General features: G+C 36.6%; 1 protein-coding gene across 8 annotated transcripts in view; it reads left to right on the forward strand.

The window, feature by feature from the left end:
• The window catches only part of BCKDHB (branched chain keto acid dehydrogenase E1 subunit beta), a 165,525-nt gene that overhangs the window by 12,292 nt on the left and 132,905 nt on the right, over positions 1–20,328 (forward strand). For all 8 annotated transcript variants that reach the window (XM_072855353.1, XM_072855354.1, XM_072855356.1 and 5 more), the window contains exons 4-6: positions 13,251–13,384; positions 14,024–14,179; positions 18,285–18,393. In XM_072855353.1, the coding sequence (XP_072711454.1) occupies positions 13,251–13,384; positions 14,024–14,179; positions 18,285–18,393 (399 nt within the window). The remainder of the gene's footprint in view (positions 1–13,250; positions 13,385–14,023; positions 14,180–18,284; positions 18,394–20,328) is intronic.

The following is a 20,328-nucleotide window of genomic DNA, read 5'->3' on the forward strand; positions in this document are numbered from 1 at the left end:
CTTTAAAAATGATTTTTTTTATCACTTCCATATTTGTTTTCCTCTACTTTCTGCCTGCCTTAGAGTTAGATCTCTGAAGCACAGGGTATGTTTTGGGACAGATCAGCTGGCAAAGGCTGTTCTTAACCTTCAGTGATGGAGATTCCCTGGCGTCCCTATGCACGTGGTCCCAGTGCAGAATTATTCTGATGGTTTGAAGCCTTTTCTTACTGATCAGTTTTCTCTGGATTCTGGTTGCTGCAACTGAAGGATATGGGCCATCCAAAACTGGATACATTACTCTGGGTCTTACTGAGTAAAACCTGGTTACTTACAGCTTTCTGTTGATAAATCTCATGATAATGCTAGCTTGTCTTGCAGCAATAATGTTTATTTCCAGTGTCTGATCCACTGTAATCCCTGGTTGTTATTCTGTACACCTTGTATCTAAGGTGTAAACACCTGTGAGAGTTTTCAGGGAACATGTCATTCTCAGTAAAAGAGTCATTCGTTTATAATCTAGTAAAATAATTCAGAAGTTTTTGTTTATTGTTTATTTTGTTTATTATTATAATATTATTTTATGAGCTTAAGCTGTAGAGAACTCCTGAAGGCAAGTTCTGTGTTTTAAGTGAAATGCCTATGGGGGAAAACATGGGTGAGAAGATTAGGTTGTCCCCAGGCTGTTACAGTGTTTGGTGAAGTTTCTTGGCTAAGGATTGGATATGCTTACAAAAATTGCTGAATGTCCTGATGGCTTTTAGTATCATGAAATAATGGGAGAACCTTCTGAAGCTGAGCTAATAGAGGTAGATATAGTGTGGTTGGTTTTTTTTAATTCTAATCATCTGTCTCCAAAATCCATAAAATACTTTAAAATGTTTATATTGTAAAGCTTTTTTGTTAGTGATTTCAGGAAATTGTTTATTGTGGAGACTTTACAGCATGTTACTGGTGAGGGAGCAGAGATCTGTCAATGGAGGTTCTGGGTCTGTTCTCTCCCAAGCTTTACAGTGCAAGGGTAAGAAGTACAAGAACACAATTTGGATGGGCTGGTTGGAGTGTGTAATGGAGTGTATTAGGGTTGTGTGTTCTGCCTCTCAGAAGCTACTAGTGGTTGGGTATTACTTCAACAGGTGGGGAGACAAGCTGGTGTTTTTCTGTGAGTTTTTTTATCAATAATCATGGGGTCTTTTGCATGCTTTGAGAACATAACAATATGCTATTATAGGTAGGAGAAAAACTCAGCCTAAAGTAGCATAAGAAATAAGTGTTAGGGGTTTATTGTATAACCAGATAGATAGAAAATGTTATCTCAGTGAAGCTAACAGGACCTGCAGAAGCAGACTGCAAGCTTGTTGGAGAAGCACTGTGCTTCCTCTTGTATGTAGGTGCTGTTCCTTCCTAACATACTGCACGTGGTAGAATGAAGTAGTTCAGAATTTGTGACATAGTGGACTTAAGCTGACGGTGGAACATTTTATTCAGAGTTAAAAATGACTAGTTGTTGTGGACTTTGGTTATCCTTGTTTCTTTGTGGATGGATTTAAGCAGATAATTCTGCAGCTTGCTTGCCTGGTTCTTCCAGAGCAGTTTGACAAGATCGGGATTTTGTTCCAATTTATAAAAATGTCTTTGAACAGTAACATCTGGAGAATGTGTTCCAGATTCATTACACAATAGTACAGTTTGTTCATTTTCATCTTAAATAGCCAATTATTTTCTTAAGATTTACAGTTAGAAAAAAAGAAAAGTTATCTGACAACTTGATACAATGTAGTATGTCCTTTTACACTGTTTGTATCTGTGGGATATTGATATAAATCAGTCTGTCAGAGCTAAATAGATTTTAATTTAGTTTAGTTTTTATTTTTTAATTGTTCTCATAGCATGCGTGGTGTAAAAACAATGTTTAATTTGTTTGGGACTTATAAAAAGAAACATAATCAATATTAGTATGTTGTAAACCTGTTTGAGGGAAAGATAAGGGATATAATTTTTAATATAGAACTTGATACTCAGTACGGAGCTTAAGAAAGCTATTCTAACACATTTTTAAGATATCTCAGCATACATTGCTGGGTAAAAAAGTATGTGCTGCTGAACTTCATAAAAATGGAATTTTCCACTTCAGAAAATACTTGCAGTGAAACATTTAAAAGTAGTATTTTAGTAATATAGTGTCAAGGAGGATGAAACTTTATGTATTAAAGACACAAGATGGAATTGATAAGCATAATTAGTATTTGCAGTCTGTATTAATACCAGGTCTGCAAGCATAGTTCGTGTACATTGTTTTAGATGTCAGTCTTTATGCTATATAAATATAACTATTCCTTAGGTGGAATTTAGTGACTCTCAATTTCCTTGGTTAGTCCTGTGTTCAGTAGACCCTCTGTTTCATTTGTACTTGTCAAGTGGGGCTAATTTAGTATGTCCACTGTTTTTTCAGCCTCTGAGGTTGGTGATAAGTGTGTGGTAATTATCACCACTTCAGTTTAAGAAGGTGCTGCAGGCTTTATTACAGGGAGTAAAACACTCATAGTTTTCTTAGAAGTAACTTGCTAGAAGTCTAGAAGGGTCAAAAAGGTCAAGACTACCACCCCAGTCCAGTAAATTGTCTAAGCAGCTTTGCAACAGAAGCACTTTGAGGAGCAGGTTAATCTTAATTTAACTTGATTCGGAACCATCTTGCAGTGACCAGGCTGACAACATGCTAGTCATTTATTATAAAAGATCTCCTTTCTTTTTAATTTGTACAAACATTAAATCCTCAAAACCTGGCAAGGAATTGTCATGCTTGTATGGAAGCACCAAGTACAGATCAATTTATTGATTATTTTTCTCATGCCCATGCTTTGCATTATGAAGGGACAGGCATGGTTACAAGTGAGATTTGTAAGATTTTTTTTTTTTATTACTGCAGATTACTGGTCATTCAGCACTTTGTTCCTGTGTACTTCTTTAGCACCATTAAATCCTTGCTGTTGTGTTGAGGATAGTTGCTTCACAATTTAGGGTAGATCCAGCATGCTTTCAAATTTACTATAACATCTTTCTGCACTACTGATACTGAGGAGTGTGAGATACAGTGCCTTGTATTTGACACAGTTTTGCTTATTCCGCAGTTTGTAATCCAGATAGTGTACCCAGCCTATTAAAGCAGAATTTTCATTAACGTGTTGTAATACTTAGCTTTGGTACCTGTGTGTATTTTCCTGTTGGATCTTTTGTCATGTCATGTTGCAGATAGTCTGAAAATGCATGGAACTGACCTAAGCTGCTTAAATAAAGCTGATACGTTATCCCTTGGTTATACCCACATAAAAGTGTTTGGTAGCTGTCAATTTTAGAGTGTATTTTTGCCAGTGAGCATTCTGTCATCTGGTATAGCTTTGCACATCTAACTTTATAGTCTTTATATGCTTTTCTGCAAGTGTGCTTCTCACACAGCAAAATTTTTTGTGGTTGAGCAAGGAATGTTATTAATCATAGCTGGAAGAACACTTGAATGCCTTGGTGCAGTTAGGCATTGCGCTTTTTTCTTTAGGCTGATACAACTGGGTATATGAGCCAGATGATCAGAAGGAACTCAGTCTGGAATGGGCTACCTGCATAGTCATCAGTAAAAAGAAATTCTGGTGAGCAAATCTGCCACTTTTGATGCAAACTGCTTATTGAATATTTTTCTAACAATGTGGAGCTGAATCAGTACTATTTTATCAATGTCATAAAATGCTTCCATCAGCATGACGGGTACAGACATAAAAAGTTTGGGCAGTCAGCATGTAACCCTGCTTGGGACTGTTAATGAATCATAGAATAATAAAGGTTGGAAGGAAAAGACCTTGAAGGTCATCTGGTCCAAATCAGTACTCAGTGTAGAGCCAGTTTAGGTTGTTTGTGGACTTGTCCAGGTGAGTTTTGAATATGTCCAAGGAAGGAGCTTGTACAACCTTTCTGGGCAGCTTATTCCAACATTTGACTACTGTCATAGTGAGGTTTTTTCCTCGTATAATCAGTTTCCCTTTTTCCATCATTGTTTCACCTATCACTGTGTGCCTGAAAAGAATCTGATCCTCCCCCTGCTTATACTACGGCTTGGCTGCTTTTTCACCATGGAAGGATTAAATGACATGCAAGTTTACCGGCATTCAAAGCTATGCCAAAGCTTTGTATTAACCTCCCCTGATCCCTCCTGTTCCCACTTCTTCCCTGAGAAAGGGAGATAGTTAGATAATATATTTTAATATTTCTGGTTTATTCTTTAGCTTTTTGTGGGATGCTAGTTTGTCACCGATGACAGGAAATCTGAAGTGGGGGAGAGGGCCAGAAAAGCAAGTTTTCCCTATTTGCTTTAGGAAGGTAGAGCTGTTTATAAATAAATTTTCCTGGGTCCTCCCTCATCCAGAGGGCTATAAGTCTGACAATTGAGTAAATGCTTAATGTTATGTTCATGCTGTGAACAACTTTAAGAAATTACTTAGTTTTACTAGAAAGCAGCTTTCCTTTCCTTCCAAACCCGTGATTCAGTAACTGCGCAGATTATAAGAATTTGTGGATAATTGAGGAGGTTGCTCCCCATCCATGGTAACATTTTCTCTGTACTTCAGTGGTTCTCCTGACTCTGATATTGTTAGGGTCTTTGAGAGTGAGGATTAAATGAAAATGCAATAAACGTGCTTTTCTCCTAAGGGAATCTTGGGAGAGAGGAGATTAAAGTGCAGTTTGGATCTGTGGAGCTCTTGGATGAAAAATGCACTGTCTTGAGTAAGAGAACGACATGTTGAGAATGCTTTGGGCTAGAACTACTAGTTCAGATATTCATGTCTATTCAAATGTATGAATGTCTTGGAATTAGTAACTGGCGGAGACTTAAAAGGAAAACTTACCCTTCAGCTGTTCTTAATTTCCAATTTACCTGAAGTAGTCTTCAGAAGTGTTGGTTATGTCAGTGGAATAAATGGTAAACCTGTGAGGAATTCCTGTTCTTACCAGTTACCTGTCAGAACAGTTGTCCTTTTCTTTGGGCAATACTGTGGTGATTAGTGCTTCAGAAGCACAAGTTTTTCTGTGCAAGTGATCCCCCCCATGAAGCTTAATTAAGACTCCTGTAAACAGGTGAAACCAAGTAAGAAAGACTTATCTGTCATTTGGCCTTTAAAACTTCTGTCTAGAATAAGAAGTTGGGTCCTTTGCAGAATAGAGTATGATAGTGGATTTTGCAGCAGCAGAAGAGGAAGCAGCTAATTTAGTTTAGTGCATGCAAATCTCCATTCTGACCCTGTTCTCAGTTGCTCACAGATTAATGAAGTACCTCTTTTTGACTAATTCATGTATCTTATTGCCATAATGTGACTTTCTGGAACATTTAAGGAAAAAGTGATGGCAATCTGTCATGGAATTAGTTGCTAATTAATCGAAATTTGAATGAATTTTTTTGTTCAAAGTAACTAAATGTTGAACTTCCTTTGAAAGCATAGGCTGTGTATACACAGTGATTTTTGTGTATGTGGATATATGTTGCTCCTACGACAGACCCAACTCATTGCACTTGACTTAAGACTTTACATTGGCTTAAATGAGGGCTGAGACGTGGCTGCTCAGCTGTATAGTTGGCTGAGCTACACCAGAGGTATGGCTGAGTCCTTGGAAGCCTGCTGGGGATGTCTGGGCACACACAAATGTTCTTCGCTCAGTCAGTGCAACTCTTGTAGGATACAGAATTGGGGAAGAACAGGAGAGGAGTAAAGCTCAATTCTGTAAATTGTGTTATTCTACACACAGTAGGTGAAATTCATCATAAGAAGTTAAGTTACTTGTGTATGAAATCCTTTTCATTTTATATAATTACTTTTCATCTGTTAGGTAGGTGAAATGATCTATTTTAACATGGGCAGCTCTGGAAAAAGCAGTTTTTTAAATGGCATGGTATGTTAGTGTGCAAGGATTCAAGATTGAGAGGTAAGCCATCCTTGAGTCTGAAACTGAAGCCCTGCTTTGGACAAGTAGATTTGAAGCTTGCATATTCAGCTGGAAAGCTAACGTGTTTTTACTGGTATTCACTATAGAGGAACAGTGCCCATTGCATACCCTTCTTTAAAGCTGAAGAACTTTGCCTAGGATATCAGTAGAAGAAGTGGTAGAACAAATTGGTTAAAATTAGTAAGAAATTACTAGAACTGTTTTGTGTTCAACCAGGAGCTCCAAAAGAGCTGAGTATGAATTTACCAAACTACTTGCTGTGATGCCTGCCCTCTCACTTAGTATCGGAGAAATGGAAGGCAAGTGTCACCAATTGTAAAAGAGGGCTTAAGAGGGATTGTGAGACCAGGAAAGTCTGAATGCTGCATAGATTGTGTTTAAATTATGTTAAGGAATAGAATTAGTAGACTTATGTAGATGTACATCTATGAAAAATCCTAGATATTCTAGGATTAGAACAGGTCTTTAAAGGCAGGACTGATTTGAAATCTCTAATTTCTATTTGAATTTTCTACACAAAGTCCCCAATGAGTAGCAAAGAAGCTAATCTGCTGGCACTTCCTTTTCTTTCTGGTCCTCTGTTCCTCCACATGCATCCATGATTGTTGCAGCTGAGGGCACAATATGTTTAGCTTGTTGGACTCTTTTATTTTACTTCTAGTGGATGTTTTAAATGGAATTTAATGAGATCATGGGGACAAATAAAATGCTGCCCAAGTATATTGTTAATACTACTCAGTACTGACATCTTTTAAGATGCCTTTTTAACCTAAGTGATGTAGAAGTATTTAAAAAACAAACCAAAACACCCTCCTTTGACTAAATCACCAGCAGTACTCCTTAAACCACTCAAATCGTTCAATGTAGGCTCTTACAGTGCAATGTGAAATTACTCAGAGTTGGAGCCTTGGGTGATGTGCTAACATTATAGGAGATTTGATATTGTTTGAATATCTCATTTTTGAAGTTAGATTGACAGGAACATGTTTCATTGCAGATACTGAAATCTGAAATACTTTTTTCCTGACGGCTTAGAACAAATACAGATGAAGCAGGCCAAAACATTAATGCACAATAATAGACTACATATGTCTGTAAACATGCTCTGTTAGGTTGCTATGAAACTTTTTATTCTTGGAGGATGAGAAGATGACTGTAAGACTGCCTTAAAGCTGTTGGCCCTTAGACAGAGGGTCCATGGTAATTTGGACGTTTGTGGGGTACTTCACTCTTTGTTCCGAAAATGACAAAGATCAATCTTTTTTCATTTAAGTAAAAATAAATCAGGGGAGGATGAAGTAATTGTTTTAAAATTGCTTTTAATCAAATACTGCTTTTTCCTTAACGTTTTTAATCTTTTCAGATTTACCTTATTAAGCAACACTTCTAGTGTATTTATTAACTTGCTTAACATGCATCTAATCTTCTTCCTGAGTTATTGGGATGGAGAGATGAGAAGAATAATCCTTTTTTCACATAGCCCTGTTTGCCATATAGCTTCCCTCACTACTTGGAAAAGGGCACCAACCTGTTCAGATGGCTGAAACTAGGGATGTTTATAAAGCTGGGCAGGTTAATTGAAATGGACACCAGCATAATGTCTTTCTTCAGACGCTGACGCATCAAGTTTCGGGTAACGTAGAGGTACTACTTTCACCTGGAGTGACAAGTCAGCCTGCAGAGTTTGTGTTAGCTCACTTTGAGCTGCGTGGCTGACGCAAGTAGTAGGAGAAGAGTACGTTTTAAGAAATGTTTCTTCATTGGTACGGAAATGAAATGTGGAAAGACAAAGTATCTCTGGGTTATTTGTCTGCTTGAGTCAGATTTCAGTGGAGTGAATGGTTTGCAAAGGATGATGTGAATGGCTGTTTATCAAAATCGTACTACCACTCTGTGAGTCAGTGGATTGACTGTAGTCACGGGGTGGAGTGTGACGGATGCACTCGACCCTTTAACCAAACTAGCGGTAGTTTGGCACAGGCTCCAAAGGAGGTAAAGGCCTGAGCCATGGCCAGGCCAAGAATTCCTGGTTCCAATCTGTTCTCTGAGAACCCACAAAGAAGCCAAGTGGCACAGAGAACACTGATGCATATGAGCTTAGAACACTGATCGTGCACGAATAGCGGGTGGCTTTTCCAAGACTCATTTATCAAGGAACAAAGTTGTGGGTACAAGGAGCCTCATGCATATCTTTCCTATCGCATGTGATTTGACTACGAACCAACCACTTTATCTCATAAATATGACAGCCAAAGTGAGCCGTCTTTGAGCTCTCCCTGCTAGGCAGCGTGGCTGCATGGCGGTGATCTCCCCTTGAGCTGGGACACCTCTCAAGGTTGCCTCTCGAGGCAGAGACCTTTTACCAACAGCAGATCTGTGGGAAGCAACTGATATCATGCATAACCTTGTAGTATGGTAACTCTGATTTTTGTCTTGGTAACTTTGATTGCATGCTGAATTGATAGATTTTGCATATATAATCCCTTAGACATAAACCATTGCCCAAGTCTGAGACTAAGATGGACCTAGCCGCACCTAAGCTCCATCAGGAGTTTAGAAAGCAAGGGGGTCTATTCTGAACCTCGTGACTCAATGGGAGGGTCCTCCTTACCCTTTTGTATCCCCAGTCTCTCTGTGAATCACTAACTCGAGTGTAACCCAATTTTCCTTTGTATGTTTCTTCCATGCAGTAATTAGTAGAGTGAACCTTGCCATCAAACTTTAAGTCCCACTTTTACAACATCATATTAAAAACACTTTTGCTAATAGCTTTGGTGATTTTTTTCAAGCAATCTAAATCACTCATTTGCGACAACTTCCTTTTCACATTTTGAAAAAGTGTAAAAAAATAAAAAATAGGCATATACATAAATATTTACATGTTTAAATAATTTATATTTGTTTTAGTAATGATTTTCATATTGTATAAATAAAGATAGGCAGTTAAAGCCATGACATACAATTTTTAATGTTTGGGGAAGTGAATAAATTTGTTTTATCCTAGTGATGTGTGTATCTTTTTGTCTTAAAAGGCTAGCTTTTACTAAAAAAAACCTCGAACAACCCAACTCTTGAAACTCTCTTCAAGGCTTGTTTTTCCACCTAATGAATAATAAAGTGCTTTAGGTTTTGCTTTTAAGAAGGGATCAGTATTATTGTTGTACATCTACAACATCAAAACCATTCCTGAGTAATGAATCTCATTCAATTACAATTACCTGGCTTCTTCCCTGTTTTAAGCCATAGTACTTCAGGATTATGCCTTTAATTCTCAAAGTCCAAATTAGGTGCTTCAAGCTGACCATGTTACAACTGTCATGTTGTAGTTCACATTTGCTTTTATTGATTCTCACTTCATTTATTTCATCATACTCCACTGATAGCAGCATGCTGACTCTAATTTAATATCTCAATAGTATTTTAGCAGTTTGTTAGGATGTCTTTTATATTCCAAATCATAAAGGGGCAAGCTAGTGTGGTGGATTTAACATGCTTTTGAATTCATTTGCCTATCACAAATTGATATTAAATGATTAAATCTGAACTTTTTTAGAAGTTGAAAGCTCATTTTACAGGGTTGTTCAAATACATATCAATTTTTGTGTGATGATTATAAAATTATTTATAGAACTAATGTATAAGGCAATTTCAGTGTACTTTGAAAAATCTGTTAATAAAGAATAAGGTTGATCTGACTTCTGGGCACTTCTCTGATCTGGTTTTTTATTCTGCTCAGACATTAGTCTATTTATGTAAGCTATGTGGTAGAGTTTTAAACCAGATTTAACTGCATTTCAGTAAATAGGTATATGTTAAAATAGAAATTCACATGAAGAAAAGAAGGCCAATTGAATATTTTTATTTCAATATAATAATGCTATGTTATTAAATTTACTGTGAATTTCACCTCCCTCCCTGCCTCCCCCCCCCCAGTCTCTTCTATACTCGTATTTTTCCTGTGTTTTCTTTGCTGGTCGTGTCCTATATCAAATGATCATGTAAGCAAATGAAATGAAATATATTGATCTGCCAATAGACTTTTAAGAAGTAGGAAAGTGTATTATGTCTTGGTAAGGTTAATGCATTTTTAGTTTATTAAAATATGAGCTGTTTAAAATTTTAAATCATCAGTGACAGAGAAGGGAAATAAGATGCTAGTTCACAGCACCGTAGATTAAATAAAAAGAGGGAAGCAGAAGTTTGCCAACTCTTTATAGTTTTACAGATGGATACAAGTACAGGGACAGCTCTTGTGATTGCATCTGAAGCAGGGCTTCCCCACCTTCACAGGTGGTGGTAAGGCCTGGGGCAACTACACATTTGCATAGGTGGTTTGTGTTCCTATTTCCTTGACCATGACGCCTGTCAGCGGAGGGAGCGCACCAGAGGATGCTGTGTAGCTTGAACTGAGATTACAGCCATCGTCCAGGAATGAGAACAATTTACACAGTATGCACTCTCTCTGGGTTCAAACATAATCTTGTGTTCTCCTTGTTATAGACATTCTTTCATCTTTCCATGGCATTATTTTCCTTCTCCATCCTATGGATTAGTTTATTGATCTACTTACTCTCTAGAAATGGGACTAAATAGACCTGAAAGCCAAAGTTTCTTATTCTTTGTGGGAGAAGCATGGTACTGATACGACTGAAATCTTCCCCTTTTGTCAGCTCTTAAGAGAGGATTCCTGCGTGAAGCTTTTTGAACTGATTTTTGTTAATTCTTGGCAGTAAAGCCAAGACACAATTGATGTTTGTCAGAAGTGAGTATAACTTAATTATGAGGACAATAAAAGCTAAGTTACATCTTCTATAAATATCTTCCCCAGTTCTGGGTTTCCCAGAGCATTCTGTCTTTGTGTTACTTGGAATGAAAATCTTTCAGGGCTGGGGCTGTTTTTATATAGTGACATTGCCAGATATCTTGGTAATACTAGTAAAGGAATAATAGAAATATGCAGACTAGTAGCATTACTGCAGCACACTGGTAAAATAAATGCCCAGCAAGAATAAATGGCAGCACTTGCCATTTATTGTGAGGGTGGTTACTGCCACTCTCACTTTCTATGCCATTTTTAGCCTGAATTACTTTTGAGCACAATACCTGCAGAGTTTATTATTTTTCTTCCAGGAGATATGAAACAAAGTACAGAAGACGAACATCTGGAAATTACTGAGATCATCTTGCTCACATACCTTGGAAATGAGAGCTAGCAGGTTTTTCTACTTGTAAAATGTTCTCTGATCTGCAAGGTACTTTGCTGTGATGCAGGGTTGGTCAGGGTAATATCGGGTGTGTTTGACATCCAGACAACAAAGCCCTACTTTCTTTCAAAAGCTATGCGATAATTTTCTTAATCTGGAATTCAGTTTTAATTACTGAGCTAGCTGTGGTAATGTTTTTATCTCCAGCCCCAACAGCAGGACTTCTAAGTCATAAGAATTTTAAAAGTTTCTTGGAAATTTATTTCTAAACAAGAAGCAGCCCAGTGTGCATGTATCTTAAACCCTTGTGACTTACAGTACTTTTGTTTCAAACACTGATTTATAAGAAATGAGTAGAAGTCATAAAAGTTTGGAATGACTAATTTGAGAAAATGATGTTTCCCCTCAAAAAGACAATCTTTAAGGTGCTTGAAAATGTTTCCTCTGTCTTGCATGCAAAATCGTGGAGTGTCCTGGAATTGTGGTAGCCCTTTGGACTTGTGTTGGCCTGTGTAGCCTCACTGACAACACCAACATTTTAGTATCATTTGATGGCATTTTTTTACTTGCCTTAAATGAATGGTGTCTTAGTCATGTTCCTGATGGAAGGAAAAGAGAGGAAGGCAGAGGGAGAGCCAAAAACTAATTACTGATATATCAAAAAAATCCCCCCAAAACAAACAACAACAACAACAAAACCCAACCCAAAACAAAGTAACCCTTGAAGTATGAAACTCAAAACACCAGGTGAAGCACGTGGACAGGGTACAAGCAGTGACAATGCTGTGCTGGATGATGTGTGAAGATGAAAGATGTGTACTTGAGAGATTTGTAAAACATGTCTCCCTTTAGTATATTGTAAATACAGCTGTGGGCAGTGGTTGTTCCTCTTATCATCTTTTTCTAAAACTTTTTGTTAGCTTCCCTTTATCTAGTTTGTTAACTTGCAGCTATTGAAATCAGGAGCCTTCATAGTAACAACTTTCCTAATTGTTAATTGATGAGTCTTTCTTTTTAGTTATTTATTTGGTGGTTATCTAGTTATTGTTTAATTTATTTCATAGCCACTGGTGTGCACTGTGCTCACTTTTTTTTCCATCCAGTTTGAAGTCTTGGCATATTCATGCACGATGGACTCCTATAGAAACGTACTATTTCCCAGTGTTCTAAAGGGAAAATTTAATAGCATAACTAGGTTCTCCTGTTGATCTGCCAAGGGAGTACAGTACTGCTGACAAATATTGTAAATAGGTCTTATAGAGGATATTGTAGTGGTGTTTCTTCTCCTTCCCCCCTCCTTCTTGTTTTTAATTTCATGAAGGGAACAATTTTGTCTTCAGCCATCTATTAGACTGATGCATATTTGGGATCTGAAATTAATGTGGCACAGAAATATGTCAGGTCTAAAATGATCTTTTGCACTCCCACAGGGAAGATACAAAACCCAAAATATTTGATTTCTAGTCTTGTGTCCCCAACAGCAGGAACAGCTTTTTTTCTCTTGCATTGGAGACAAACCAAATACTTTAGTAAGTGCAGCCTTACCTTATGAAAAAGACTGGTAAGACTGGGTACTGCTTATGGTGAGTGTGGGCAAGAGATGGTATATTTTCATACAGATGCTCTCATAGATCCATCTGCCTTTGAGTATGGACAGTTAGTTTTGCCTGAAAAAAATTGAAGTAACAATACTTTTTTTTTTATTGTAAGCTTTTTTTAATGTTTGTAAGTATTTACTCCTCCCATGTAAGCGTGAGGGGTAAGCATGTTTATCTGTATATACATCAGAACAAATTATTTTCCTTGAAGTGTTAAGAACATCGTAAGTTACAGAAACTGTTCTTATCTTTCATTTTGTTTCTCCTTGTCTTCCTTCGAGCTGTTAGAAATTAAAGTGAAAGTATCTTTACCTGTAATGGATGTTTATTGTTGTTACGCCTAAAAAAGCCCATCTAAAGAGCCATATGCTTAATTGCAGGTGGCTTGTTTATAACTTGAATATTTCTGGGGCTGAGTTTTCCACTTTGAGCTGGTGTGTTAAAGGAATTGTGTGGTTTCTTTTTTTTTTTTTTTTTAAAATAGGTAAAGACAGAGTTTTCAACACCCCCTTGTGTGAACAAGGAATTGTTGGCTTTGGTATTGGAGTTGCTGTTGCAGGTGCTACAGCCATTGCAGAAATTCAGTTTGCAGATTACATTTTTCCAGCATTTGATCAGGTTAGTACTAATACATTGGAGAGAAGTAAAAAGAAATCTTATGACTGTTTAAATTACTCTTCTGTTAGCATTAATTCTTGGTTTGAATAGTAATTTTTGCAAATATATCCACAGCTGTATTACTAATATTTATGCATGCTTTAAGTAAACAGGAAGGTACCAAGGCCAGTTTGAAGGCTGATTAAATAATGGGAATTAAAGATGTGGTTTGAAGCAAATGTCTGTTTTTATGTTTAGTTTTGTGGCTGTGTTGGCTTCAGCAGCCTTAAATTCCTCAGCTGTGTCTTCCCAACACCATCTCTCACTTCTCTGTGCTTCTGCAGCCAGCCATGTGTCCACAGGAGAAACTACAGATTTGAACTGGGCTGATTGACACTATGGGAATGGGGAGACAACTGGGCTATATGGCTGCTCCTGAGGCCTAGGCATCTAACTTGAACACGCTAAATTATTGCCTTATTTGCCCTGGAAAATGTTTGCCTTTCCACTGACTTACAGGATTCCTTTGCTTCTAATTTGGTCCTCTGAATTCCATGCATAGAGCAGATGATGTAGATACACTTCATGCATTGTAGAGGCTAATGATGCATAACTAAAGGTATTGGACTGAATGTTACTTTTATATATAAATCTTCCCAGATTGTTAATGAAGCAGCAAAATATCGTTACCGCTCTGGAGATCTGTTTAATTGTGGAAGCCTCACTATCAGAGCCCCCTGGGGCTGTGTGGGTCATGGTGCACTATATCACTCTCAAAGTCCAGAAGCCTTTTTCGCTCACTGTCCAGGAATAAAGGTACAGTAACTCTTATTTTATGGAGATTAATTTATTTTTGTTTTGGCTTTTTTAATTTGTTTTTTTAATGAACCTGACTAACAATGAGTTTGGGTGCAAACAGAGGAAGAAGAATGGAAGTCAAAGTCCACAACAAAAAACCTGAATGTGTTAATTCAAAACTTTTAGAAGTTTTCAAGTTATAAAACTAAAGTTATAAAACTGTTAAGAGTTTGAGAATTTATAGCCATCATTGAAGCAATCTTTAATAGACATAGCATTTTGTCTTTGTGTGCTTTTTGCTCTAAAAGCATACATTTTACATTTGTTCTGTGTCCAGTATAGTACAGAAACTAAAAACTAACACTAATAAATAGTACTTTACTTTTTTTTCTTTCTGCATCTGTTGTCTTAAGTGCATTATCAAATTCATTTATATGAATGACAGTGACAGGCAATGGGCACAAACTGAAACACAAGAGGTTCCATCTGAACATAAGGAAGCACTTGGCACAGGTTTCTGAGAGAGGTTGTGGAGTCTCCATCCTTGGAGGTACTCAGAAGTTGTCTGCACATGGTCCTGGGCAACCAGCTCTAGGTAGCTTTGCTTGAGCAGGGGTGCTGGACCAGATTACCTCTGGAGGTCCCTGCCAACCTCAACTGTTCTGTGATTCTCTGAATGATAACTTTAGGCAAGCTTTCTGTGTGAGATGGTGGAATCCCTTGAAGCTAAGATTCCAAGCGCTCAGATGAGTAACTTTCCTGGACAGGAAGGAGGGGCAGGATTTAGTTGTCTCAGATTGAGAGCACTGTTTGCCAGCTCTCCATTTTTTTCTGAGTAAATTTTTGTCTATGGACTTGTACTTCTGGGTTAACTGGCATCCAGTCCATTGAGAAATGACTTATAGCTTGACTAATGTGGAAGACTTAAGTAAAACCAGTATTTGTATGCTGAAGACACATGTTAATTGTTTATCTGTTCCTTAAACTATTGCCTATATATGATCTTGGTGTTCTAAAGTTTCAGATGTTACTAATTTTCAGGGAGGCCATAGCCATTTCTCCTACTTGTTTCTCTTTACTTAAATAAAAAAATCTTGTATTATTCACATTTTATTTCATGATATTTGAGAAACAGAATGCATTTTTGTCTTTGGGTGTTCTTTATCATCTTTGAGGTGTTCCTATTCTGAACTTGAAAATATTTCCCGATATAGACAAAAGTAATCTACAAAGTCTTTTGCCAGGTAATGGAATCAAATGGTTTCTTGAGCTTGTTTAAAAACTAGTGTAGTTTATTATCACATGGAAGCACAAGATAACTTATATGATTAAGATACTGATGCCAGGTCTAGCTAATTTATGCTGATCTTGTTGGTCAATCTCAAATCTTTATATATTGAACCAAGTGCTGAGATTTAGTGGTCCACTCTTGGGATTAAAACTCTTTCTAATTCATAGCAACCTAGTACTACTGTGCTTAGACTTCTGAATAAGTTAGTAAGTCAGAATTTAAATAATTTAATTACTCCAGGTAATTTAATTTCTTTTCTCTCATCTCTGATCTTTCTTCTTGCTGTTTTTTCACTTTCTTTCACTTTTCTTTGGGTAAAGTGCTAAAATAGGTTGCTACCGCTAACAGCTGTCATCTCAGTTAAAGGTAAAGGGCACATTAAATTCTGTGGAACTGATGGAACAATATACTAGTTTTTGATGCACAGAGAAGTATTTTAGACTCTATCTTCTGAATTTTGTGTCTTTGTGAAAACAATGTTGTACCTTTAATATTTTTTGCAAAGCTGTTCATTAATGCCATTAATAATGTTTAAGGCTTTATCTTCAAGGTTGCAGGTCTCTTTTTGAATGAACCCAAACCCAGCCCTTAACGTATGAATCCAGAAATGCAAATGAACTTGAGGTTCAGATGTATTTGCAAAAGTCCCATATCCATGCATATTTTCTCCAAATCACAGGGGGAAAGGCCATGTATTACAAGCTGGGAAGGGTAGGATTGATCTTTGGGGAGAGTGGTTTTCAAAACTGCCCTCTTATTAAACTCTGCAGCAGGACCCTGACTTAAAATTTCTATTTTGTGTTTTTTCTCAAGTGAAAGGTGAGGTTTGAATTTCCCAAGGAAAAGGGAGTTTGTACAACTTTGGCTGTTCAGGAGAAGGACTGTAATCATTGCTACTTAAGACAAGGCTTGGGGTGATGAGGACATTGTTAGATGGTTGTATCTTTTGTCTGCTGTTGTGAGGATGTATGTCTTAATGGATCAGACTGTCTTCCAAAATTACTGTATTGACTCTCTCCGTTCCATTGTAAGATTGCTCCAGAATATTTGCTGTCACGGCTAGAAGCTTTCTTTTCATTTCCAGCCTAAATCTGTTCCTGACTAACTTGTATATTTAACTTATCTGTCCTTCATCTTCCCTTTCATATACTAAGAGAACAATTTAGTCTTTGTTTTATTTAGACTAAACAAATCAAACCATCAAAGAGATGTTAACAATTTCTGAAGCTCTTTTGGCACCTGTTTCATTAATTTTCTTTCAAAACAGTTGATATAGTCATGAAGTATTCCAGCTGAGTTTCTAGCAGTGGTTTTTGCAATAGTACTAACACTTCCTTTGCTATATTATGCTTTTTTTTTTTAGGGCTGTATTGCATAGTGTCCTAGTCATCCTTTGAGCAGATAATAAATTCAGATCTGAATTTCTACTGCTGAATTCTAAATTTATAACAGAAATGTAGTCCTTAAATGTGTGAATTTTCAGTATGTATTCTTCAGTTTGCTTTTTTCAGTCATGTCCTCAATGTGAACTAGGTCTTTTTGGTATCATCCTCTGTAGTGGTAGTGACTCTCAGCTTTTGAATAGTTTTCATTACCATGTTCTGACTTAGTGAATAAGGTAAATAAAGTCTGTCCTAAAAATGATTCCTAAGGAGCTGCACTAGTAACATCCATCAGTTGGATAATTTCCCATGTGTCTGTTACCAAATGCTTTGGTGAAATATTAATAGACTACTTCTCCCTTGTTTAGAAAAATCACTTGTCAAGTTAATTTGATGTGATAGCAGCTTTAGGTTGTGTTTTGGCTCTTTTCAATTACTTTTGTATAATTAAATGTTCTTACTCTCAAAAAAATATTTTGAAGCCTTGGAAACTCCTGGAGGCAGTAAGTTAACAGGTCTGTAGTTATGTGGATTTTTTTTTTTCTTTAAACAAGTGCTATAACTAATGTTTTCAGTCAGAGCGGGCCACTTCTAACTTCACAGCTATAAAAATATTTGCTAGTAGAGTTCACACTGCACGTGCCAACTCTTCAAGATCTTTGGGATGTAAATTAGCTTGTCCTTCTGATTTGAGGGAATTGAACTCTTGGGTTCTCTTTTCATTTAAACTGTGATAATTTGGTAATTTTCCGTTTGTAATCAACATTCTCTTAGACCATCCAAAATTAACTCTTCTGTTGTCAAATCAATTATACTTTTTCCTTCCAAGTATGCAGATTACATCTGGAGGCCTTGCTTAGTTTTCTCTTTGCTTGATAACAGTTTCAGGTACTTTTTGGTATTTGTTCATTTCCAAAATGAACAAATTTCAGGCTTCCACCATAAGCGAAGGAAGTCAACTTTAAATAGCTATTTCCTTTTTTAGTCTTCAAAACTTACTGGACTAAGTCTGAATACCTTCCAGGCCTGCTCTGATGAATCTTTACCCAAGCAACTGAGGATCGCTCAGCTGAATTTTTTTTGTCATACATCTACATTAATTTTACTAAACTGACCTATAATTTTTTTTTAATCTGACTAACTTTCTTCTGTTCCTTCTACCTCAAAATGTTATTGTTAAGATGTTAGCTCTACCTTATTGGAGAGGAGTCCATTAGTATTTAAATCATGGTGTAGAGGGGAACTATTCAAGCCTCATCCATGAACAATAAAATTAAAAATTTGGCATGTGTGTTAGTAATGTAGCACTAATGTTAATTCACTCTGTAAGAACTGCTCAATCTGAACATAGGTTTATTTAAAGCAAATAATTGTTTGGTTTTTAATCTTAATTGAGGAAGCTTGTAGCAGAATTGCAGTCTAAATAAACTATTTAAAAATATTTTTACAGATTGTTATTCCAAGGAGTCCTCTTCAGGCCAAAGGACTGCTGCTGTCATGCATAGAGGACAAAAATCCATGCATATTCTTTGAACCTAAAATACTTTACAGAGCTGCAGGTAAAGATTTATATGCTGTATTTTCCAATAAAGCAACACTTTTTTTTTTTCACATTTATGTTGATAGTCACAGCTAAAACAATACTGTAGCAGAAGTCTTGACATGTTTTGTCTCCAGCTGTGTTTGGGGGTTGTGTTTTTAGAGGAACTGTGAAAACTGAATAAGATCTCTAAACTTGACTGCAAAGATAAATGAACATTTACAGCCTGATTCATGCTCAGTTAACTTAAGAGGTGGAATGCTTTGTACAGTCTTGGGTTTAAAAAAAAAAAAAGAACTAAGAGGCATTATCTTTTATCAAATTGCAATATAAATTTGACAGAAGTTAAACTGCTTTCTTTCTGATAACTCTAGATACTAAAATAAGTTTCCAGATCAGTTTTTATTTTTCTAAAAGAACTGTATATCACCATCACCATTTTCCCAAAGTTAAAATTTTGAAGTGCTTAATTTCTAAAAATCTTGAAAATCTGCCCCCTTAGATTTTAATCTTATGTGGAACAAAGTGTGATTGCCATTACTTTTTTCATTTGTTTTAGTCATAGTGAACTTTTTGGTTCAAAGAAGTTTTAACAGCTATCATTATGTATGCTTAATATATAAGAACAGAGTACTTTGAAGATGATAGTGCTTGAGTTGGTTGTAAAAATTAGCTTGTTACTTCTTTGGACTAGAGAAACTGGACTAAGAACAGATAATGGATGAAGACAAATTTTGCATGTGGAGATAGGCAGAGCAATTGGGTGAGCAATGGATACAATAGAACTCAAGCCATCACTTACCTTCAGCGTTTCTACGTCATATAGCTTTATATACCAACTATGCTTGAATCTGTCAATCCAATTTACAAGTTGACTCTGTGTGTGGACTGAAGTTGAGCGAAGGACAAAATGTTTGTATTTTACTTTGGACCTTTTAACAGCACTTCTCCATGAGTGCATGCATTTTGTTAGGAAATTTATCCTCTTCCTAGAGAAGAGAACCAAAGAATAACAAGGGAAAGATTTAGAAAGCAGATATCAAAGCTACAAAAAACCAGCAGAATAACTCAGGAACAAATAAGATATTTACTGGGGAAACTGCTTATATGCTTTTATATTTTCAAAAAAGACCCAAAATTCCCATTAGCAATGTATTTTTAAAAGGACAAATATTTTTGGTGTGGTGTGATGTACCCAAAGGGTATTGCATTCCTTAAGTTCAGTGTGTTTTTGAGAGCTTACCGAGATTTAGCAATAAAGACCTCTGACCCTTCATTTAGATGAAGTGGTTTGGAAAATGAACTTGAGTCTTAGAGTCCTGTTAAACAAAGAAAACAATGGAAGTTTAAAATTTTAAAACAACCCTTTCTTTCTTCCCCCCCCCCCCAATATTTACAAGTCACAAGTACAGACTGTAGAGTTAATAAAATACTTGCTTTCATAGTGGAATGAATGGCTGCACATCAATATCACACAGCTTTTGAGAATATAGGGAGGTTTTTGTGTTTGAGGAAATGACTTGTAAAGCAATTGGTGGATCAGCTAGTGAACATAAATCAGCCTTGTGATTGAAATCTTGAGTAAAGACGTGCTGAAATAGTGGTTACTGTGGTTTACATGCTGGTCAATAACCAACTGTAGCGTTGCTGCAAGATGGTGTTGGTAGTTTCTGAAAGACTGTGATTTCCTCCTATATTCTGATGGCCTGACTTTTCATAGATGTTACCTACATTTTTGTCTTAAAATTTCTGAGAACATCAGTTTAGTGATCTAGGCTGAAACTGATAGTCCATTTGTGTAAACATGTGACAGGGATGATTGTGACAGGTAACTTCTTTTGTTTTGAGACAATTTTGAGTGGACTTCTTGTTATTTCTACAATATAAAGCAGGAATATTTTATTATGTGGAAGGGTTTTGATGTCCCTTTTGTTTTCATTGCAAACCTTTCCCT

This window comes from Ciconia boyciana, chromosome 3 (genome assembly GCF_034638445.1).
Source record: "Ciconia boyciana chromosome 3, ASM3463844v1, whole genome shotgun sequence".
Lineage (NCBI taxonomy): Eukaryota > Metazoa > Chordata > Aves > Ciconiiformes > Ciconiidae > Ciconia > Ciconia boyciana.